Below are 17,535 nucleotides of genomic sequence, written 5' to 3' on the forward strand. Positions count from 1 at the left end.
CGGAAGCTGCCCGTAAGGCGGCTCTGATGCGCGCTCATCCACGTTCAGTCATTGACCCTCGTGTGGAATATGGCTTCCGCCCGGTGGATCTCGCTGCGGAAGCGAAGGACGCGGTAACTCGATCGTTACGCGTCCACATCATCGGGCCCCCAGCCATTACGGAAGCTGAACTTGCCGAACGGAAAGCTCTTCGAGATCTTCTCTCGGTCCCACACGAAATTCCGTTGGACATTTATCACACTCGTCACGTGCTCAACGAGGTGGCTCTCATGTACCCGCAATGCGGACGATACCTATAGTGCTCGCCCCCGGTGCTATAATATAGCAAGCCGTTATTCAACGAATATCGGTGCAATTGTGTACGCAGTCTTGGTGACAATTTTTTGCCCGAGTCTCCAAACTCCTTGCTCCCGAGAACCCGTAGCAGCGCTACATACATCCCATCACCCGCATACGCGGTGCGGATCAAATCTGTCACAGACGACGTTGACTGCTTACAGAGAGGGATTCGCGGACCCTGCGTGGGAGCCCAAGTCTTCATGTCATTTAGCCGAGAGAATGGGGACACGCGTTATGCTGATTTACTACGTCAATTATGCCACGGTACCGCACGGCAGCTGAGTGATCTATTACTTTTTACCCAGCATGTCTGAGATGTATGACAACTTATGTGGTTCAAGCGGTTTCGATGGCTCAATTTCTGAAATACAGAACTTTCTTATACGCTATTTGTTATCAAATCATCTCGTGTCCATAAATTGCATCCTGGGATCGACCGAATGCGGTTAGAACAAGGTTTTAGTATGCTGACAATGCACCGGAGTCGGGATCATTTTCAGTCAGTAGCTATATTTTTTTCAGCATAAAGTATAGTCTCAACTTAACGATAGATAAGTCTACTACCATACCTTACAGTTTGCTCAGAGTGAGACCACATGATCGCGGACCTCTCCTTTTCAGTGTGGCATCATCCTCATCAGTACTTATACTTTGGTACTTTAAGGCGTACGTGCGACAAAACACGAAACGTCTCCGCTACACTCTTATATCGCCCCGTCTTCTTTGCACAGATAAGTGCCATTACTTCATCAAGACTGATCAACAACTTCACAACCAGGATTAATTATCCTCCAAAAAGACGTCAGTAGCTACATTGAAAATTGCCGAATATCCTTTGAACTAAATGCGAGAAAGACCCTACTACGTTGTACCGACTCAAAGCTACTATTTTTGCTATACGACGAGGAAACTGGGCCTAATCATAACAGAATGGGGTAGAGGATATTGTATTTACCTAGCAAAGGTGCAACTCGATACACGAAATCTACCCAACGTAGCTATCTTTAAAAAGCACCTCACGCTTTTTAGCATAATTTTTTACGTAGTGCCAATGACGTGGATCGAGTACTGCTTAAGAATGCTATGCAGATAATTTGCTGATGTTCTTTCAGCATTGTTCTTGTCAATAGTGTAAATCCGTGCATGGCGAATCTTATTTGCTGTAATGCCATTTAATAATTGTGTACCCTGAGCCGCAAATTTACCTCTTCAATTTAAGGCGCCCCTCTCCTCAAACCTCTCTCCACCAGAAATAAAGAATGTTGTGTGCCTCAACCCGTCTCGCTTCTCGCGCGCTGCACACGTCGTCACGCGTGTTAGCCGCCACAGCTGACCAATCAGCTGCTACCACCACTAAGGTGACGTTAAACCTCACCACGCCCTACCAGGCGTTTTACAAGGGCGCTGAAGTGGATCTCGTTCAGATTCCCGGTGTCGTTGGAGAATACGGTGTGACTGCTGGTCACACACCTGTGCTATCACAACTCAAACCTGGCGTTATCAAAGTTCACGTGGAGCGCGAAAAGGATGTACAAAGCTTCTTTACGGCGGGTGGCTTTGCTCTCACTCACGCCAACTCGGTCACTGACATTGCGTGCGTGGAACTTGTCAAGGTGGAGGACATTGATCCTGAGGCAGCTCAGTCAGGCCTGGCTAAGTTTCAGGCTCAGCTAGCGTCTGCACCTGAAGGCTCAGAAGAGAAACTGAACGCTCAAATCGGTGTAGACACTCACGCTGCCATGGTAGCTGCTGTCGCCAGCAATTAGGAATCGTCGATCATCGCGGCCTTAAATTCGAGATATTCTGTCCTTGTAAAAGCGGCAATGATTTACCAGTTTAAGTTTTCGTTCATACGATGGATGAGGTTTTTGTCGTCATCGTTTGTTAGTCTTGCAACTGCGTAGTATGTACAAAACGGCTCTATAGATAAAAGACAGTTGCTATGCAGGAATGAGACTTGACAGGTATTCAAGGCAACACGCTGCTTAACGTTTTGTTAGTTTGCAAAGCATGCCCACTTCCGTTATCTTCAAATTTTTATATTGTCCCAAGAGTCAACTCTAATATAGATACTTCTCTTAGGATCCGTAGATCATGACGGAGATGGATACAACATTCGGGCGAGGTAATCAGGTGATAAATGTCGTGATGCCTACTTACGTCATGGCTCCGACGGAGAACGAACGGTACGCACTTAAAGATTTATTGATGATCACCATATTGAGATTGCTGTAGTTTTCGTCGCAAAAGGGTATGCAACATTATCTCTGAGTGCATGACAAAGGAACTGGACGGAAAAAAGTTCGTTGAAAGCAACTGCAAGGATTGGAGTACTACCATCGCTGATGCAGTCAAGGCTCGCATTCACGCCGAATGTAACTTTCCACGATATAAGATCGTCGTGCAAACTTTTGTTGGTCAGCAAAAATTGCAGGACATCCGTATCACGTCTCGCTGCTTGTGGGACAATGATCACGACAATCATGCCTCGGCAGTCTTTAACAGCGTGAGTTTGGCAACAATCTATACTTGCAATGCAATGGTCTTACCATTTGATTATAATGCAAGGAATCCATTTGGGCAACCTGTGTGGTGTTCGGCTTTTATGCTGACTAAATTGAAGTTGACGTTATACTCAATACAAAGTTCATTGTTTTTATCGATAAGTTATGTGTTAAGTAAGTCTCTGTATACATGGATAAGCTAGACGAGGATAGTAAAATAGTACATGTAGCAAGAAGCACGGCTTTGTAATGTCCTCAAAAGGCGAAGCAGTTTGCAGCAAATCTTACGGCACTTTCTTCGGCGTTGCGTCCTCTCTTCGTTTTTTCGTCCCATCTCAGACCTTTGTCGAGATCCTCGAAAATCCGCGGTCATACTTTACATCTATTTGCATTGACCAAATCAAACAGCACGACAGACAAAATGCTTCTCAAGCAGCCACCGCGTCAGCAGTGGACACAACACTCAGTTCATCTTGACAAGATTATGTGGCGCTGTTCAGCATCTCCCAAGTGATTTGCAAGTCAAGATCACCTTCATGAGTGCACAAATGCTCCATGTTGGCAAGGATTAGCTCGACTTCCAGCTGTAATTCACATATTTTTGGGTACGCAATAAACTTCATCGACTTGCCGTGGCATGCATCCATGGCCTGCATCTTGACATTGATCAACGCTTCGCGCTCTGTGGGACCGTCACCAAGCGAAATGACATGTCGAGGAATGCCTGCCGAATTTTCCTCGCCATACGACTCCCAGACTGGAAATACCTCATGATTGAATGCCTCCATTTTCCATCGACGCGGACAATCCGGGTATAGGTACTCGTATGTGGATCGCGCAGAAATTACTTTAATACGTGTGTTTAAAAATGGTACAAGTCGCGGCATGAAGAGTGATGCCGAAAGCTCGACCCAGCCGGTTTCAGCGGCTGTCACAATGACAACACGGCCATAAGATAGTGCTGTCTCTAAAAGCTGTACCGCAGATTTTTCAAGCTCTTTTAACTCTGCCTGAACGTCGTCCGGAATTTCGGGCTCCTCATTAATATACTTAGGACACAGGCCAAGCTTGGCGATGGCTGAGGAGGCCATGAGGGTATCATCTATTAATGAGTAGGCGAAGGAGGTGAGAAAGATGAGCTGGCAACACCAAAGGCATCTACTTACCCCAATCAAAAAAGATGACAACGTCATCTGTATCGCGCTTGGTGTTAGTGGTGCGTGGGCTCAGCATGACGCCAACGTCAAAGCTTTTGAGAGAGAGATTAGTTCGCGCTTCTTCGACACAAACGGATACACTGGTGTTGCTATTGGGTGCCATGGTCTAATACTGTCGATAGCGCGGGTTTATCAATATAAAAGGGAAGCACTGCAACTTTAGTCGCGTAGCCGAGTCTTTTGTTTGCGCAGCTGAGTGTGGCTCTCCTGGTGACTGTTATTGACATAAAAACGGAATCATCAACATCAGTACAACTTCGTTTCCATCTCTGCTTTTACGCAGCTATAAAGCTATTGTACTTGCAATACTTACGTTCGGTCGAGAAGATAGCAGTGTCGATTGCTTTGTGCCTTAAAACCGGAACTGACTTTCAGCGTCAGGGGGTCAGTGCTGACAAAAAGCCTGATCTCCAGTCTAACCAATCAACATTTTTTTTGCAATCTTTTGACCAATACAATAAGTTCAGTGTGAGCAGTTGGTGCACTTGCCTCCTTGCTCGCTATGCCGCCCGTCATCGCGAGCTGATGCAGTGCTTGCAGGCTTTACCACTGTCATATGACAAAACAATATCTTTTGGTAACGCGCTAAATGAATGCTACGGTCATACAATCTGCATGGATACGCAATGCCGCAGTCTGCGACTTGCGGTGTGCTACCGATTTTCGATCGCATGAAAGTTCAGCAATTATTTGTGTACATAAGCACGGAGACTACATGACTAATTTTCCATCTTTTCATCATCAAGCGGCTGTCTAGCTACAAGGCAGCGCCGACTATCATTAATTATGCACTTGTAGCTAGACTGACGCTGATTTATTGTGAGTGATCGCAATTTATAGAGCATTATTGTCATGGCTCCGACTTTCGGGCACGGGTTGTACCGTTTATGCATGCTATCACCCTGCGTGCCTTCAATACAGAATTTTTGTGAAAATGCCATAAATTGAAGGTTACAAATGAAAATAACATAGGATCAGAGAGGTAGAAAAATCGCTAACAGTAATAAGACTAAGACGGAGCAAAAATGAAGTTTATTTTATCCAGTTCACCACTTGCCATGCTCTAGCCACGGCGACCTGCCTCCTGTACTGCTTGAAGTTTTTCAGGATTAACTTCGTCCCACTCGATATTAATCACGCGATTAATAAACTTGGATACATCGCTCTTTTCCGGTTCGTCGATGCGCTCTTTGAATACGTTGTAGCACGTCTTGCATACGCGTTTCTGCTCACGGTTGGCTGCGCCGCGACGCGTGCGGCCTGGAAAGCCCATAGGAAATCTAAACATCTCAACGTGCAGTGCAGAGCACTCAGCACAGCAAAGGCGACCACAGTGCGTGCAGTTGTGCTCGCGGTAGCCAAATTTGAACTTTTGGTGACACAACATGCACTCGGAGCGCTCCTTTTTCGTAATGTAGGTAGGAGGAAAGTAAATGTGAGAGATCAGGTAGCGCAAGTCCTTGCGAGGTAGCTTTTCAAAAACACTTTTGCCTTCGGCATCCTCTACGTCCATCTTAGCACCTGCACGCACCAACGCGCCAGCGATGTTCAAACGTCCTGCGCTAATAGCAGTGTGAATTACAGTTTGACTGTCGTGCATATCGTTCGGGTTGGCTCCAAACTTGAGAAGCATGCGGGGAATGATCACGCTATCATCTTTTGAGGTGATGACTGAGATGATCAACGGAGTAAACTTGCGACTGTTTTTAACGTTGGCACTTGCACCGTTTTCAAGAAGCAAGTGCACCATAGCTGGCGTTTTCGTGGCAGCGAAGTGCAGAGCAGTGTTGCCCTTGTCGTCTTCAACATTAATGATTTCGTCAACCGGCTCGTACTGCTCAAGGACGACCTTTACAAGCGGCACCTTGCCGCTCTTAACTGCAAGATGCAGACCCGTTTGACCGTGATTAGGCTCGCGGCTCAAAAGAGCGTCAGGACCATCCACACGCAAATGTTGCACCACACCGCGAAGATCGCCTTTTGCACACATCTCATGCAGCGTGCCAACCGGGTGGCTCTTCATAATTGGAGCCGTACTTCCCATCGTCACACGCACCGACGGTCGAGGACCGTCAGTATTGTTGATTGACGAATTTAAAGAGGAAGCCATCGAAGATGACATGTCGGATGGACGCACCTGGCCACTTGCACGAGTAGGTGACGGATGATGGTTTTCCGATGAGAAATCATTTACGTTGTCAACCGCTGCGATTCCTGTCGCCTCTTCTGCATTTGGAAGAATCGGCAAAGCATCTTTTTTTGTTTCAACCGAGAAATGCCCAAGCATCGCAACAGTTGAACCGCTTTTGTTGCGCTGAAATCCTTGCGTAGTAAGCTCCTCTTTTCTTTTCTGCTCCACAATCCCATCCTCGTTCTTCTCTTCCTCACCGAATTTCCAGTCGCCATGATCCGCATCGACGTCGAAGCTCTGATCACGCCAGGAGTCACGCGATGACCGCACAGAACCATCTTCCGAGTCCTCGAACCCGAGATCGTTGACTTCCGATGTAAGTACTAGATCTTCCAGCTCATGATGCTTCTCTTCTTCCTTCTTGTGTGCTGGAGTACTTGGTAGTTTTTTTTTTAAAGCTATGTCATCGTTGGAAATTGGTTCATCTGTAAACATCAGTGGCTTAGAAACGGATGTTGGTGCCGGCTGCGAAGGCATTTCCATTACTCCTTGAGTAACTGGTATCTTAGCGCTTTGACGCTGAGGTGGTGCCGGTGCCTTTGGAAAATCTGACGGTATTCTCTGCATGGGCATGGAAGAACGATCTGGGTGTGTTAAAGCTGGAACAGCTTTCGTTGATCCGCGAGGGTAGGATGGCACTGGTTTTGAGCCCATGGGGCTGGTAGGGCCTGCTGCGCCTCCGCTAGTTATGACGTAAGTACTTTTGCGAGGAATCGGGACGACCGTCTGATCTAAGACAGATGAGAGCTTTCTAAATCGTAGAGTAGCCGGCAAGTCGCAAACTTGCAAATAAGCAACAACATCGTCCAGCGTCAACTTGGTCGTATCTTTCATATTTATCGAGAGCAGGAGATCGCCCGGTCCGACATTCTTAATACCGAATGGAAAACCTTTTCCAGTCACCCGGCTGACGGCCACGCCGCCGTTGCCACCTTCGATTGTGGTTAGCGCCACACCCAAGTCACCACCCTCCCAGATGAGCTGATACTCGATAATTTCGTCTGTGTCTGAGTCTACCACGGACTCTACAAAGCTGCCCACGAGATCTTGAAACTCGGCTGCCTGCTCCTGCATCCAATCGGGTGCGTCACCTGCTGGCTTATCACTCATGGTCGTCCTTGCTTTGTTGAAGCCGCTTGTGCGCTGATCTACTTGTGACGCTACAAGGGGCACCACGAAGGCACATCGAATGCACACAAAATTTTATGTTACTCACAGTCGTCCATAGAGATTGCCTTCACAACGCCACAGTAAATTATAAACCACTTAAATGAATAAAGAAGCTTGCATTAATTCGTCATGTTACAAATAGCTCAACCCAAACTTCGTTGAACGAATCACATCGCTAACCAGGCGCATACTTTTCGAGGTAATTTTTATGCAGCACACAACCTAATTTTACCAATATTGTGGATTCTAAACATGTATTCAAGTAGAAATTCAATGAATCCACCTTCAAGCACGACATACGACTGCATAATATTGCAACACGACAAGTATCTTATTAGGTACACCAATACGACTTGACAATAAAATTCAGCTTTCACTCAGGTGAGTTACAATAAATTACAGAAAATTGCTACGCCTGCGGCGAGAGCTTCGAAATGTGCTCCAAGTTGCTCAAAAGATTCTTCATCTCCATTGTTGGTGTTAGGGTGCAATCGGTGCTCACTTCTGGGCTAGACAGAAAATGTTGCTGTTGTGACCGTGACTGGGCATGATGCTGGTGGTGGTGAATGGGTGACAAAGTGCTTGTTGTGAGGGATGTAGATTGATTGCTGCTGCTCACTGGTGAACCCGTGCCACAACTGCAACAAGACCGTTGCCGACGATACGTATTTGAAGTACTGGATCGATCACTTTCACTAGATCTTTCATTACTTTGGTGCTGAAGTACCGCAAGACTGCGTTGTAGCGTCATTACAGCAGTGTTTCGCTCTTGAAGATCACGCAAAAGTGTCTTCTCGTTGGCTAATAGCACAGCACAGCGCTTGCGCTCGCTATCCATCTGATGTTGCAGCGCCTCGATCTCTTCTACCAACTCTGCTGTATGATCCTCAACTGTTACCTTCATATCGTCTCGACACTGCACAAGAAGACGGATGCGCTTCACAGCTTCATCGCGCTGTCGCTTTGCTACACTGTAGTCGCTCTGCACATGCTCTAGCATCTGCCGAAGTTTGTCGATTTCGACTTGATAACTTTCCTTCAAGCATGTGACATCTTTCAGCTTACGTTGTAGGTCGCAAAAAGTCTGGGAATTCTGTCCCTTGCATCGGTGCATCTGTCCAAGCTGAATTTCCAGTGTCTTCACCTGGTCTTTGTACTTTCTCATCTGACAGCTCAACGCCACAAGATTCGTTTGATCAACTTTTGCCTGCTTTGCAAGCACTATCACTTTCTCATTTAGCTCAAAATTACGCTGGTCAGCGCTTTCAACACGTTGCATAAGATAAACCATATCGTGCTCCAATTTTTTACGCTCTTCTAGCAGCTTTTGCTCGCGAGTTAAGATTTCTTGGCGTCCGTTATCCAAGCGCTGAGTTGTCGCATCTAGTTGATTTGTAAGATGTGTCAATTCACATTTGAGCTCCTCCAACTCATGATCTTTTTGGCGGAGAGATAACTCAGTTGTAACCTTTTCTTCCTTCAAATTCGCCCTTTGCTCTTCAAAGATACCAATCTGCTGCTTTAGAGACAGTCTTTCCTGCTCTAGCTGCTCGACTTGAGAGCGAAGAACATCCGCCTTGCGCACTTCTGATTCCACTCGGTTTTCACAGCGTAAACGTATATCTGTCACATTACCCTCCCAAGTCTCTTTTTCTGCCTGCAGTAGAGCAACTAAGCGTTCAGAACTTTTCAATGACGTTATTATTTCCTCTTTCTCCACGAGTTGGCGGTAAAGATCGCTTAACTTTTCATTCTGGTGCGTAGAAAATTCACGATGAATCCGATCAATATGTTCCAGCTCTTCCGTGAGCGCCATTCGCTCAGTTTCAAAACCAACATTCTTTTTTGTCATAAGATTTAGCTCATTTCGCAGTCTTTCTAGTTCTTCGTGGGCTGATGCGGCACTTTCTTCGTCTTTTAACAGTTCCTTAAAGCCAGAGTCAAGCTGTTCGACTAAAGACGTCCGACAATGCTGAAGCTGCTGATACTTGTTTCGGGACTGCTCGAGCTCTGTCTTGAAGTGACAGACCTGCTCCTTTAGCTGTCGAATATCGTATTCCATTTGCTTCTGTTTATCCTCGCTGCGCGTAAGCTCATTCTCGAGGTTCCTTGCTGCGACGTCTTTGTCTGCTAAGCGTCCTCGTAGCAGTGTGATCTCCCGTTTAAGCGACAAAACTTCTGCCGTTAGGCTTTCCTGCTCGTGCTTAAACTCGACTCGAATGCGCTCTTTCAAAGCGGTCACTTCTGAGCGCAATGTTGATACTAATAAGGAATGATCTTTGGCAGATAAACGAGATTTAACACTCTGTAAATCATTTTTGGTGGTCTCAAGTTCTCGGTTCAATCTCGATAAATCACTCTGTAAGTCACTCTTTTCACGTTGCAAAATTGACACCAACTCCGAAAGTTCTTGTCGCTGTTTCTCGATTTCCTTCTTCGAAATATCATCCGACGCTAGCATTTGCTCTCGAAGTGTCAAGACATTGGTTGAGTTGTCCAGCTTCAACAGCATCTCCTTGATCTCACTGTTCTTCCGCTCGACCTCATGCTGAGTTGTTAACAACTCTGCAGCAGAAGCTGACAGCTGTCGCTGCAAGTGATGTATCTCAGCCTCTTGTTTAATTTTAGTGTCCTCCAAAAATTTGAGTCTGTCACTGATGCTGCGGATCTCAGACGAGAATTCTGAGCTCTTGGGATTATCACTAAAACCCCGATCTGCAGTATGCAGTAGCGCCTGCAGCTCGGTACGCAATCGAGTGTTTTCGTCGCTTGCTGTCTGTATATTTTCAAGTTGCTGTTGCAAAGTCGTCTTGTCCTGCTGCAGCTGCTCACACTCATGCGTTTTGTCACCCAATTCCTGCTCAAGTCTAAGGCAACGAGTCTGTACCTCAGCCTCCTTACGTTGCATCTTGATCTCGAGCTGCTCAATAGCTTTCGAAAAGCCTGTGAGTGTGTGCTTAGCTTCCTTGAGCTGACGCTCAAGATCTTTCTTCTGTCGCTCAAGACGCGTTTGATCCCTATCCCACGCGCTCTTTTTGGCTTGCAGCGCTTCCAATTCGTCACCGAGCGTACGATTCTCGCTCGCAAGCTTCGCCACGGAAGCTGAGTTGTCGTCGCCTTTAGCCAGAGGCAAGCAGCGGCGCAACGTCACAAGCTCTTGACGGGCGCGCTCCTCACGATTACGGTAGAATTCGACCTGACATGTCAGCGCCTCGATGGTGCCTTTCTGCTCAGCGTGCAGTTGGTCCAACATGGAACCATAAGAACTTGGGTCATCAATCTGCTTATGAAGAGCCGTGCCATTATTGCTGCTGCTGTACGTCGTGCTACGCTTATCTGTGTTGACACTGGAGAGCGAGCTGGAGCTACTGCTGTGTAGCACCATGCGAGGATTACGTGGGTGACGCGGCGCGAATTTCGCGCCAAACTGATTAGGTACTAGATTTTTGGTTGGGTCTTAAATTATTAGATTTGTTTTTCCGTAAGAGATAGCCACAATTTGTTGTTTATCCATCCAAAGCAAAATATGGACCTGGCCGAACGCGTGGAGCAGCTCGAGGTAGCGCAGCAGCAGCATGATGCGCGCTTAAATAAGCTACAGACTATTGTTGAGGCAGCTAATTCTGTGCGCGAGACGTATTACCTGACAACAGCCATCCACTACACGAATGGTCAGCCGCACATGGGTCATGCTTACGAGAATATATGCTCAGATGTTATCTGCCGCTATCATCGAGTGTTTGGTCGTGATGTTTACTTTCTGACGGGAACAGATGAGCACGGGCAAAAAATTGCGCAGACAGCTGAGGCTGCCGGTGTCACCCCCCAGCAGCTTGTAGACAAGTACGCAGCCATCTTCCAGCAGTTAACCAAGGATCTCAATATGAGCAACGACAACTTCATTCGCACAACGAGTGACAAGCATATAAAATTTGCGCAATGGCTATTTCAATGCGCGCTCGACCGAGGAGACGTGTATCTCGGAACCTATGAAGGTTGGTACAACGTGCGCGAAGAAATGTTTGTGACCGAAACGGAGGCCCAGCTGACAGATTACAAGGACCCTACGACCGGCTTGCCATTTAAGAAAATGCAAGAACAATCATATTTTTTTAAAATGTCCAAGTACCAAGAACGCTTGATTGAGCACATCAAGAAAAATCCTGAGTTCTTGCAGCCAGAGGTGCGTCGCCAAGAGTTACTTCGTCGCTTGGAGGAACCACTACAGGACCTCTCGGCATCGCGGAACACGTTTACGCATGGCATTCCAATACTTAACGACCCCCAGCACGTACTGTACGTATGGTTCGACGCACTGTCCAATTACTTGTCAGCCATTGGCTATCCGGACGGCCCAAGCGCTCGTTACTGGCCCGCTGACGTGCACATCATTGGCAAGGATATCACTTGGTTCCATTGTGTGATCTGGCCCTGTATCTTAATGAGTACGGGTATTCCGTTGCCAAAGCGTGTATTTGCTCACGGTTTTGTGAACGCAAAGGATGGTTCCAAGATGAGCAAGAGTATTGGTAATGTCGTTGACCCCAATGATATGATTCACAGATATGGCTTAGAATCGTTCCGCTACTTTATTGTACGCTCTGCGAAGTTTGGTCAAGACATGCCATTTTCTGAAGACGATCTTATTAATATCCATAACTCGGAGCTTGCCGATACCTTGGGCAACCTGGTGCATCGTACTGTCAATATTTGTAAAAAGTATTCGAATGGCACTGTACCTGATGCGGAGGCTGACAAGCCGTTTGACATCTATGCGCTCTTAAAGTATTCAGAGGATTCATACAAAGACTTCTCATTGCAGAACGCATGCATTGCGATTGTTAATGCCTTTAAAGATACCAACAAATATTTGACGGACAAAGAACCATGGCACATGAAGGAGGATGAGCCGCGCCTTGTCGTAGTGCGCACCTGTCTAGAAGCCATCTACGTATTGGCTCACTATTTGAGCCCTATCACTCCTCAAACCGCTGACATCATATTCAATAAGCTGAATACGCCTTCAACGACGCTTACAGCACTGTCTCCGGACTTTGACAATCTCGTGCCTGGCACCGAGGTATCGATTGGTAGCATTCTTTTCAATAAAATATTGACTGAAGAGGAGAAGCAGAAACAAGGCGAGAAATCCGTCGCCAAGGTCCAGCTTGTTAAAGCTAAGCCGACGAAAGCCACTACGCCGCTATTTCCCTCTCTGGATATCCGCGTTGGTGTAATTTCTAAGGTGTGGAAGCATCCGGAGTCGGAGAAGCTGTACTGTGAAGAAATAGACATTGGCAAGGACGAGCCTAAGCAAATAGCATCTGGTCTGCAACCATTTTATTCATTAGAAGAGATGCAGAACCGTAAGGTGCTAGTACTGCTGAATCTAAAGCCGGCAAAGCTCGGTGGATTCAAGTCGGACGGCATGGTGTTGTGTGCAAGTGACGAAGCTCACGAGAACGTTCAGATTGTAGAGCCTCCCGCCGACGCTAAGGTGGGAGAGCGGGTTACTATTGCATCACAGTGCGGTGATCCTTTGTCAGCTGCGCAGTTGAAAAAACAGAAGGTGCTGGAAAAGGTCTTGCCTGACTTCGTAACTGACGAAAATTGTGTGGCAACATACAAGGGCGAGCAGGTCATGACATCTGCTGGTCCGTGCACGGTGAAGTCACTGAAGGGGGCTTTTGTGCGCTAGATTTGCTGTCACTTGTCCACATGAGGTGGAGGAGTTGTAACGAAGTAGGATGGCAGCATATAAAATACATCGAGACTTTGATAAACATTGCGTAATCTCCATGGATACGATATAACGGTCCATATAAACTAAGTTTGATTTGGGCACCGAACACTTGTAACGTTTTGTATTTAATACAACTGTATCATATATGCAAGGGTTAATTAAGTACACAAGATTAAATACAGTACTTGCCCCCTTGTTTTTCACATTCATCTATGAGATTTCGATCACAGTTAGGTCCAGACATATAGTGTCATTTTCAAATCACTGCGCAAAAGCGACTACCCCACAAGCGACCACTGCATTGAAGTCCTACACTTGACCGTGCTGGTACTTCTGAGCGCACTTGCACTGGAAGTCTGATCACTCTCGCCAAATAAAATGGCCCAACAAGCCCCCGCCAAAAGCGCTGTTGTTCCTACCTGCGCGCTCAAAAGTTCTCAGTGAAAATGCCGAGGTGTTTTTCAATGAAAATGGTCCCAGTGACTCTCCAAGTTCCGACCAGACGCTTTCGTCCTCACCCGACGATACACGGTCTAGCCATTCCTCGAGGAGAACGCACTAGCTGCGCGCAGCCCAACGCTGCACAACATTCAGACTTAGTGCCTTTTCCCATCGGTGAGAGGCGTTTCGAAGACCCGCCGTGGAGCCCACGTCAATGTCCACGCCAAATTTTGCTCAAATCATGTCGTAGTTACGGTTCTAAATCGTCTAAAGTCCCTCGCCGCGCTCCTACACGCCAAGACACGTGAGCCTTCCGCTCTTACCCAGAGCGCAACGAGCACAAGAAAGTCGCTCTGCGACCGCTTTCTCAACTACAAATTGTCGCATGTTTTCATGGTACGTCCACAGTTGACGAGGCGATGCGTACAGCACACGGGTCAAACGCAACCTGTGTTGCATTGCTGAAGCTTATAAAAGCTAAGATGGATGCGTCGTTATCAAAGCGCGCCGAAGCACGCTTGCATAACTGCACATCAATTTCTAACCCCCAAGGCGCTCTGTATAACAGCACTATATCATTTGGCACAAGTACCTAACGATGAGAACCCCAGGTAAAAATACTGTATGAAACACATGATGCTCCCTGGACGGCCTCGTTGGAAGAGAAAAAAATGCATAGAGCCTGGTGAGCGTTATGTATTTGGGGTACAATACGTAAATGCTGGTGTGCATATATGTGCACGTATGTGTACATGTAAATTTGTGCCAATGGACAAACTTCGCGTTGAGCATATGGCCAAGCTCTTTCTCGGCAAAGGTTTTTTACCAAATGGCTTGTAGATGGTCGTAAATTTGGATCGAGAATTGCGCACAAAAAAATAGATTTGACGAACGATGCTCAAGGCAGTTGGTATCAGCTTAAAAATATCCACTGTTGACTTTCCACAAACAGGTGGTCAGACAAACGCGTCAATCGAACGATGAAGGGTATAGCTTTGAAGCGCTCGCGCGGTGAGACTGCAGTACTGAAGCAAATGCTCCTATTATCTAGGTTCCGTTAAAGTGTAGTACGTGCCTCAAACGGCTGTACTCTGTTACTTCGCTTGATCGCGTAATTCATTGGCACTACCTCGCAGTGCTCTAGTTGGTGAAGGCGGGTTTGTTGATACGATTCATTTCTTGTAAAACATCATGTGATCTCAGTGGGCTTGCTAAATCCGAACCACTTGGATAATTATGGGCTCCGATGAGGACAGAGCAACGCCACAACGATCTCCGCTATCTGAATTACAATTTGCCTTTCCGCAGCGATTCAGTTCAGTATCGTTTTGATACCTCGAGTCACTCCGCTTCTCAGAAAGTGATTCAAACAATACCCATCTTAAAACTGGATACAAGTAAAAGCTCTCGGTGATATTCAAAGTGCCTTCAAAAACACGGGATGTCGCTAGCGTCGATCGCTGGAGGATCATCTTCCGCTGCACAGCCCGCTGAGTAAGGTGTGGTTTACTTTCAGATAAACTGGATGGTGGAACATTGTAACGGTTTACATGTACGCTGGTATGAAGGGGTGGGTCATACAAGGGTGTAGGTTACACAATACGGTGTAGCCGCACATTGATGGGCTTCACCTTAGCAAGAAGTCAGTACATCGCTAGAATTCCAGTAGTTACGCATTTAATTAGTTTTTTCTATTTAATTGGATAAAACCTATAGATTTAGATATAGGCGGCTTTGCCGCAAATTAAACTAAGAATGCACTTGACATTTTAAACGGAAGAATTTATTTGCCTTGGATTAAGGTTGTGGTTACTCTTGGCGTAAGCGGATTGCGATTCGCTACACTCGTACTTGTTCTAAGTATAGAACGAAGGTCACCGACCTTAGCTTGGCTTCCTCAAAGCTAAAGATCCACTGTAGCCCCGCTGCACTCGGTAGCACTTTTAGTCAATCTACACCTCAGTCGTTACGACTGATCTTCTGTGAGAAGAGAGTAGTATCCTATTTGCCCCAGGGCATGCATGCAGGATGGGCTTAATAAGCTGATGCATCTGCTTGGCCCTGAGGGCGTGCAACACCTCGCTTCGCAAAGACCTGAAGCGTTTAAAAGCTCCGAAATAATCTGCCAGAGCATCTATGGCAGGATATGTCGGCATCGATTGCGTCCATAACGCCACCGTCGGCGACGGGTAAATCCTTCGGACCCAAGCTACTCATAGTGAGTGTTACGACCTTCGGAGGCGTATATGGGGAGAATCTGCTGCTCTGGGTGAGAGGGGTCGAGATGACAATGGCGTCCACCACATTCAGATCGAGCAAATGCGCGTGGTGCTACTTAAGTTTGGTGAGCCATGACTCACCTCTGCTAGGAAACAAAAACGCTTTTGGTGCGGGCACTGGGCAGAGACGGTCAATGCGCTGGATATCGAAGTTGTCAAAAACTGGAGGTGTATCGGACAAGAGCCCCGAGCATGGTTCGCGGGCTGCGCGTCGAGTGGCATGTAGCCCACTGAGTGCTGCGTACATAGAGGGCTTGGTCGGACGAGGTTCGAGGCATCCTGGGCAAAATCCTTCTGATGAACGTGGGAGTTGCACGTTATCCACTGGACAAAGACTGCGGAAATAACAGCTCTTCGTTGGAAGTTGCTCACGTTGCCATCGACTGTGCACTGCTTCAAGCAGACGCTGAGGGGCGAGATTGGGTGGTCGCTTCGAATCTGGCCAGCTTAAGGCCGCGGAGAGGAACTACCCAGTCCACGACAAGGAACTACCTGCGATGAAGTATACACTTGTCAAGTTCAGGGTGCACCTGCTTGGCTCGAAGGCGTTTGTAATCTACACAGATCATGCGTTATTACACACTCACCTCTCGCAGAGGATAGCCAGGTGGCCCTCATTCTTTGCAGAAAATAACTTCGAAGTGTAGTATTCGCCAGGAATGCATAATGCGCTGGCTGATGCATTGTCACGCAGATCGTACTATGAGCTTGATCATGTCACGACGGTGACGTCGACAGTGACGGATTTGATCTGCGTCGCATACGCGGGTGATGGTATGTGTGTAGTTCTGCTACAGGCTCTCGGGAGCAAGGAATTTGGAAACTTGGACAAGATATTGTCGGCACATTTGCGCGCAGGGTTACACCGATATTCGTTGAATGACGTATTGCTGTATTATAGCACCGATCCGACGGATACGCCACAAATTGTTGCTCCTTACGACGACGATTTGTAATACCGTATCTTCTATGAGGCCTACGACACCCCACTCAGTGGTCATCTTGGTCATGAGAAGACGTACAGCTTGATGAGTTACCACTATTGGTGGTCTAAGGTTTACAAATGGACGAGTACATATGTGCGCACGTGTGAGACATGTTAGAGGGTGAAACCCTTTTCGAATGCGGCGGCGCCGCGGGCAAGGTTACCGGTACCTTCCGGGTGTTGGCAGTCCATGAGTATGAACCGTGTGTTTGGCCTGCCGAAGGACTCGGCGGGCAACACGGGTGTGGTGGTCTTTGTGGACCGTTTGAGCAGTATGGCAGTGCCGGACACCATCGACGTTGTTTGTCGATCGTGTCTTTCGACAGCATGGAATCACGGAGTCAATTGTCTCTGATAGCGATCCGCGCTTCACTGGGCAGTTTTGATCTACAATCTTCAGGGCGCTGGGCATCAAGTTGACTATGTCAACAGCAGACCATCCGCAGACCGATGGTCAAACTGAGCGCGTTCATCGCAGCGTCTGCGCTGAGGCGCCGAAGCACTGGAGCGCCACGCCGCCACTCGTAGAGTTTTCTCTGAACAGTGCAGTGCGTCTACCGGCTACACGCTGTTCTACGTGAACAGGCTTGTTAATCCTCACACCCGCTACGCCGCCATCCCATGGCTCAGGGCTTGGTGGGGGAGGAATAGCCAAACGGCTAGCTG

At 47.3% G+C, this 17,535-nt stretch overlaps 7 protein-coding genes across 7 annotated transcripts; 3 read left to right on the forward strand and 4 right to left on the reverse strand.

Annotated features, from left to right (window-relative positions):
* Positions 1-1,598: 1,598 nt before the first annotated feature.
* Positions 1,599-2,955, forward strand: PHALS_03720 (outer dynein arm light chain 2; the record flags this gene model as incomplete). The annotated part of the gene is made up of 5 exons (XM_024717983.1): positions 1,599-1,697; positions 1,764-2,081; positions 2,431-2,525; positions 2,590-2,845; positions 2,908-2,955. 5 exons carry the CDS (start codon positions 1,599-1,601, stop codon positions 2,953-2,955), a joined length of 816 nt encoding a protein of 271 aa, XP_024583427.1.
* An 11-nt stretch (positions 2,956-2,966) lies between these two features.
* On the forward strand, positions 2,967-3,324 carry PHALS_14956 (uncharacterized protein). Its single transcript, XM_024717984.2, has one exon. The coding sequence runs from the start codon at positions 3,093-3,095 to the stop codon at positions 3,318-3,320; it is 228 nt and encodes a 75-aa protein (XP_024583428.1). The 5' UTR covers positions 2,967-3,092; the 3' UTR covers positions 3,321-3,324.
* Position 3,325: 1 nt separating this feature from the next.
* PHALS_03721 (uncharacterized protein) lies at positions 3,326-4,490 on the reverse strand (the record flags this gene model as incomplete). The annotated part of the gene is made up of 5 exons (XM_024717985.1): positions 3,326-3,945; positions 4,010-4,092; positions 4,174-4,274; positions 4,374-4,411; positions 4,481-4,490. 5 exons carry the CDS (start codon positions 4,488-4,490, stop codon positions 3,326-3,328), a joined length of 852 nt encoding a protein of 283 aa, XP_024583429.1.
* Positions 4,491-5,123: 633 nt separating this feature from the next.
* PHALS_03722 (myosin-like protein) lies at positions 5,124-7,361 on the reverse strand (the record flags this gene model as incomplete). Its single annotated transcript, XM_024717986.1, has 1 exon — positions 5,124-7,361. The coding sequence occupies one exon, from the start codon at positions 7,359-7,361 to the stop codon at positions 5,124-5,126; it is 2,238 nt and encodes a 745-aa protein (XP_024583430.1).
* A 469-nt stretch (positions 7,362-7,830) lies between these two features.
* On the reverse strand, positions 7,831-10,806 carry PHALS_03723 (uncharacterized protein; the record flags this gene model as incomplete). Its single annotated transcript, XM_024717987.1, has 1 exon — positions 7,831-10,806. The coding sequence occupies one exon, from the start codon at positions 10,804-10,806 to the stop codon at positions 7,831-7,833; it is 2,976 nt and encodes a 991-aa protein (XP_024583431.1).
* A 141-nt stretch (positions 10,807-10,947) lies between these two features.
* On the forward strand, positions 10,948-13,119 carry PHALS_03724 (methionine-trna ligase; the record flags this gene model as incomplete). The annotated part of the gene is made up of 1 exon (XM_024717988.1): positions 10,948-13,119. The coding sequence occupies one exon, from the start codon at positions 10,948-10,950 to the stop codon at positions 13,117-13,119; it is 2,172 nt and encodes a 723-aa protein (XP_024583432.1).
* Positions 13,120-14,816: 1,697 nt separating this feature from the next.
* On the reverse strand, positions 14,817-15,077 carry PHALS_03725 (uncharacterized protein; the record flags this gene model as incomplete). Its single annotated transcript, XM_024717989.1, has 2 exons — positions 14,817-14,883; positions 14,941-15,077. 2 exons carry the CDS (start codon positions 15,075-15,077, stop codon positions 14,817-14,819), a joined length of 204 nt encoding a protein of 67 aa, XP_024583433.1.
* Positions 15,078-17,535: the final 2,458 nt, after the last annotated feature.

Source organism: Plasmopara halstedii (genome assembly GCF_900000015.1).
Source record: "Plasmopara halstedii genome assembly, contig: Scaffold_2386, whole genome shotgun sequence".
Classification (NCBI taxonomy): Eukaryota; Oomycota; class Peronosporomycetes; order Peronosporales; family Peronosporaceae; genus Plasmopara; species Plasmopara halstedii.